Source organism: Nanorana parkeri, unplaced genomic scaffold, assembly GCF_000935625.1.
Source record: "Nanorana parkeri isolate BGI_ZX_2015 unplaced genomic scaffold, ASM93562v1 scaffold425, whole genome shotgun sequence".
NCBI lineage: Eukaryota > Metazoa > Chordata > Amphibia > Anura > Dicroglossidae > Nanorana > Nanorana parkeri.
The window spans coordinates 681,142-684,601 of record NW_017306693.1 but is presented as its reverse complement, the minus strand read 5'-3'; the positions used below and the strand labels follow the sequence as shown (position 1 = coordinate 684,601).

The following is a 3,460-nucleotide window of genomic DNA, read 5'->3' as shown; positions in this document are numbered from 1 at the left end:
CATTTTCATGACTCATATTGCTGGTTTTTAATTTTTATGGACTTTTTAGTAGGCCCAAATCCTACAAATTGAACATTTTCTCCACAAGAAACTCAGTCTGACACTGGGGTCAGACTGTAAAGCAGCTGACTCCCTCCATGTGAGTCATTCTAACAAGATCACTGCACACCAGCTCTGCCTTTTCATGTTACATACACAATGCAATACACTGTCTGGGGGGATACCACTATGAATTCTAATGAATGGGGGGAGAGAGCTCAGAAAGAGAGTGTTCATTTACAAAGAGAGCATGCAGAGCTTTAAAGGCAAGAGGTAAGACTGGCTTACATCAAGACGGGGAGAATACAGGTAAATTAGGAAAATCAAGTAATCTCGAAGAGGAAGGGCTGAACTACTAAAGAGTGGAGATGCAGTATACATAATCAATGAGCTGGAAATCTTTCCAGTAATGTAATATAGGTCTTCTCATTTGACTGCACTGACTGACTATTTTACAGTTCTGATGGCTCAAAAGTTGAGGAAAAAAGAAGAAGTTCCTGTAAATAGATACTAACCAATGACATGGCCGATGAAGAAGTCTGATCGCTTTATAGGATATTCTGTCTCTTTGCCATTCCTATCCAGCACCACCGCTTTCAAGTTTTCCGAGAGATGATCTGCATCAGCGGTTAGGTAGAGCTGAAAACGCCTGGGAAGAATTCAAAAAGCATAACAGAATGATCAAAACTTGGACAATAAAAGTGCATGAAAACAGAGCAAAACTATTCAAGTAGATCTATGGTGAAAATGTAAAATCATGCCACATTCAATTTCCATTATTTCTTGGCACTCCTTTTAACCAGAACAATCTAGAAGTTTGAAAACGTCCATTTTGAAGAATCCCACATTTACTTCCTTGAATGCAGCGACACATTCACTCTGCCCTGTGAACATGCACTGCTGTGTCACCCATTTCACAGAGCCTGCTGTCTGAACTACAGAGGTCCTGAAGAGATTCAGGAGCCACAGTCAGTATAGGAAACATACCTTGTGTGACATCACTGCTTGCATGCTGCAAGGTACCATGGGATAGATAATCCTTAGAAAGTAAACGAAAAGGGATGAGCAGATTGGAAGCCACAGAAAATGAATGAATTCCAGGAAGTTGTTGAAAGAGACGGCGAGCTGATTGGCAGCACTCACAACATGAAAGGAGTTTTTTTTTTTAAAGTACATTGGATATTTAAAAACAACTATTGTATGTATTACTATTACAATGCTGATATTTTACAATAATAGTGCATGCTGTGGCAAACAAACAAAAGAAGCAAAGCTCCCTCACAGCTCAGGGAAGGAATGAGCAGCCATGAGCCCATACAAGCAGAAGAAAGCTGGCTACACACCGGATTCCAAGGGAACAGTTTATTGAATCTTGTACCACATCACTAGTGTCCCACCTAGGGTTGCCACCTGTCCAGGATTCACCCGGACAGTCCGGGTTTTGAATGCTGTGTTCGGGTTTCATGGCAGGAGAAACCCGGACACATGATGTCAGGCAGACAGGAGAAACCAAAATGAAGATAGGGGCTACTGGCCCCCCACAGAAAATAGTCTCAACTGTGATATTCACATAGGAATGGGTGGCGCTATTTGAACATGCCACAGCTCATTCTCCCCCAAAAATGTCAGCGCGTCACTAGAGTGTTCGGGTTTCGCTTGAAGAAAAAGTGGCAACCCTAGTCCCACCCAAGGTCTGCCCCCTCTGCCACATTTCACCTAATCATGGGCTCAGTCGTAGAGATCTCTACAAATTTGCCCGTGATTGGGTGACGTGTAAGAGGGACAGACCATGGGCAGGACACCAGTAATTTTACATAGTTAGTCAGGTTGAAAAAAAAAAAAAAAGACACATGTCCATCGAGTTCAACCTGGTTCAAATGTCAATAAACTATCCCAGCAGAATCCAGTGTGTGGTCAGCTTTTCTTCTGCTTGTATGAGCTCCTACTGGAGCGAGGACGTGCTCCCTGCGGCAAGCAACCGGCTCATTTATTTTTAAGCAATCTTCTGACCTAAAATGTATATTTTAACACATGCCCAAAAAAATTCAAGGGACCAGTTTTTTCTCCCCCACTGTAGTTAAAGGAGAACTTTGAGGCGGGTGCTTTTCACTCATCTCATAGTTCTAGCCGACCTGTGACAATGAGACTGTCACAGGTCGGCTCAGTAGATCGGGAGGTGAGCGAACACATACCGGGTTCGCTCACCTCTCGATCCTGTCACGGCTCTCTGCCGTGACAGGGGGAGGGGCTGGATTCCCCTCTCCCCGCTCCGATCTGCCAGCGCTGATTGGCGGAACGGACGGGGGAGGGGGTGGGTACAGCTGGCTCTGCCTCTAGATAGGCAGAGGCAGCTGTCACTCACGCAGCTGGGCGGATCCCGTCATCTAAGTCGTGATCCGCTCCGGCAGCTCGCGGTATACTGAGCTTAGGGTAACGGGAGGACGCTAGTTTGTGTCCTCCCGTTACCCTAAGGAGAACTATGGGGAAAAACACTGAGTAATGAAGAATGGAAGAAGACCTAAACTCTGGAAGCTGTGCCCAAAATGGCAGGCACAGAGCAAAGGACTAGTCACCATTGCCTACGATCTCCATGCAGCTGATTTGTTTCCTATTACTAACCTACCATGCCTTGTTCTTCACTGTGTTTCTATGTGGAGGCATCCATCTTTGAAAAGGCAGATTTTTGCTTCCTTATATTAGAGTCTCCAGCAAAAAGAAACATCGAGCAGCACAGTGATGACATCACCAAACTCACTACAAGACTAGCAGTCAGATGCAGCAGTCCCTTAAATTGCACACTGCATGCATACAGCTATGAGGCTCGTGCTTAAGCAAACTCACATACCAGGCAGCATTCTGCTCTTTTTCAAGTAGAATTCCAGGCAAAAAAAAAAAGTAGTTTTCCATGGTACTGCTTGGCACAAGTGATATATTTAAATTTCCCCTATAACAATCTTCACATTTTGAGTACTTCTTGATAAAGTAAAGAACTCACACGGTCGCCCAGTCATGCGCTCAATGGATTTTTCGATTTGTCCACAGTTTAGCTTCTCATAAACATTACTGGTAGAAGGCAGGCTACAGTATGCTTGGAACCCTAAAACCTGGGACACTCATTTATGCCAATAGCAAATTCAGCTTCCAGTTAGCACTCTGGCCCACTCCCTCCTGTGTCTAACCACTGGTTCTTCATTGTGATATATGGTCTCTCTGACCAATAGGGATGCGTAGAAGTTGATGGGCTAGCTCCTGTAGCTAATTACTATTGTCAGATCAGAATTGAGCACCTCAGGTATTAGAGCTTTTAGAATTTTCTGAAAAAAAACAGAAGGTACGGTGGCTTGCAAAATTATTCACCCCCTTGGGATTTTTCCTATTTTGTTGCATTACCACGTGGAATTAAAATGTATTTTTGGGGGGG

The 3,460-nt window shown here is 44.2% G+C and overlaps 1 protein-coding gene across 2 annotated transcripts in view; it reads right to left on the bottom strand.

Annotated features, from left to right (window-relative positions):
• Positions 1 to 3,460, bottom strand: part of ADAM17 (ADAM metallopeptidase domain 17) — a 79,099-nt gene that overhangs the window by 56,481 nt on the left and 19,158 nt on the right. For both annotated transcript variants that reach the window (XM_018560006.1, XM_018560005.1), the window contains exon 4: positions 555 to 688. In XM_018560006.1, coding sequence (XP_018415508.1) covers positions 555 to 688 — 134 coding nt within the window. The remainder of the gene's footprint in view (positions 1 to 554; positions 689 to 3,460) is intronic.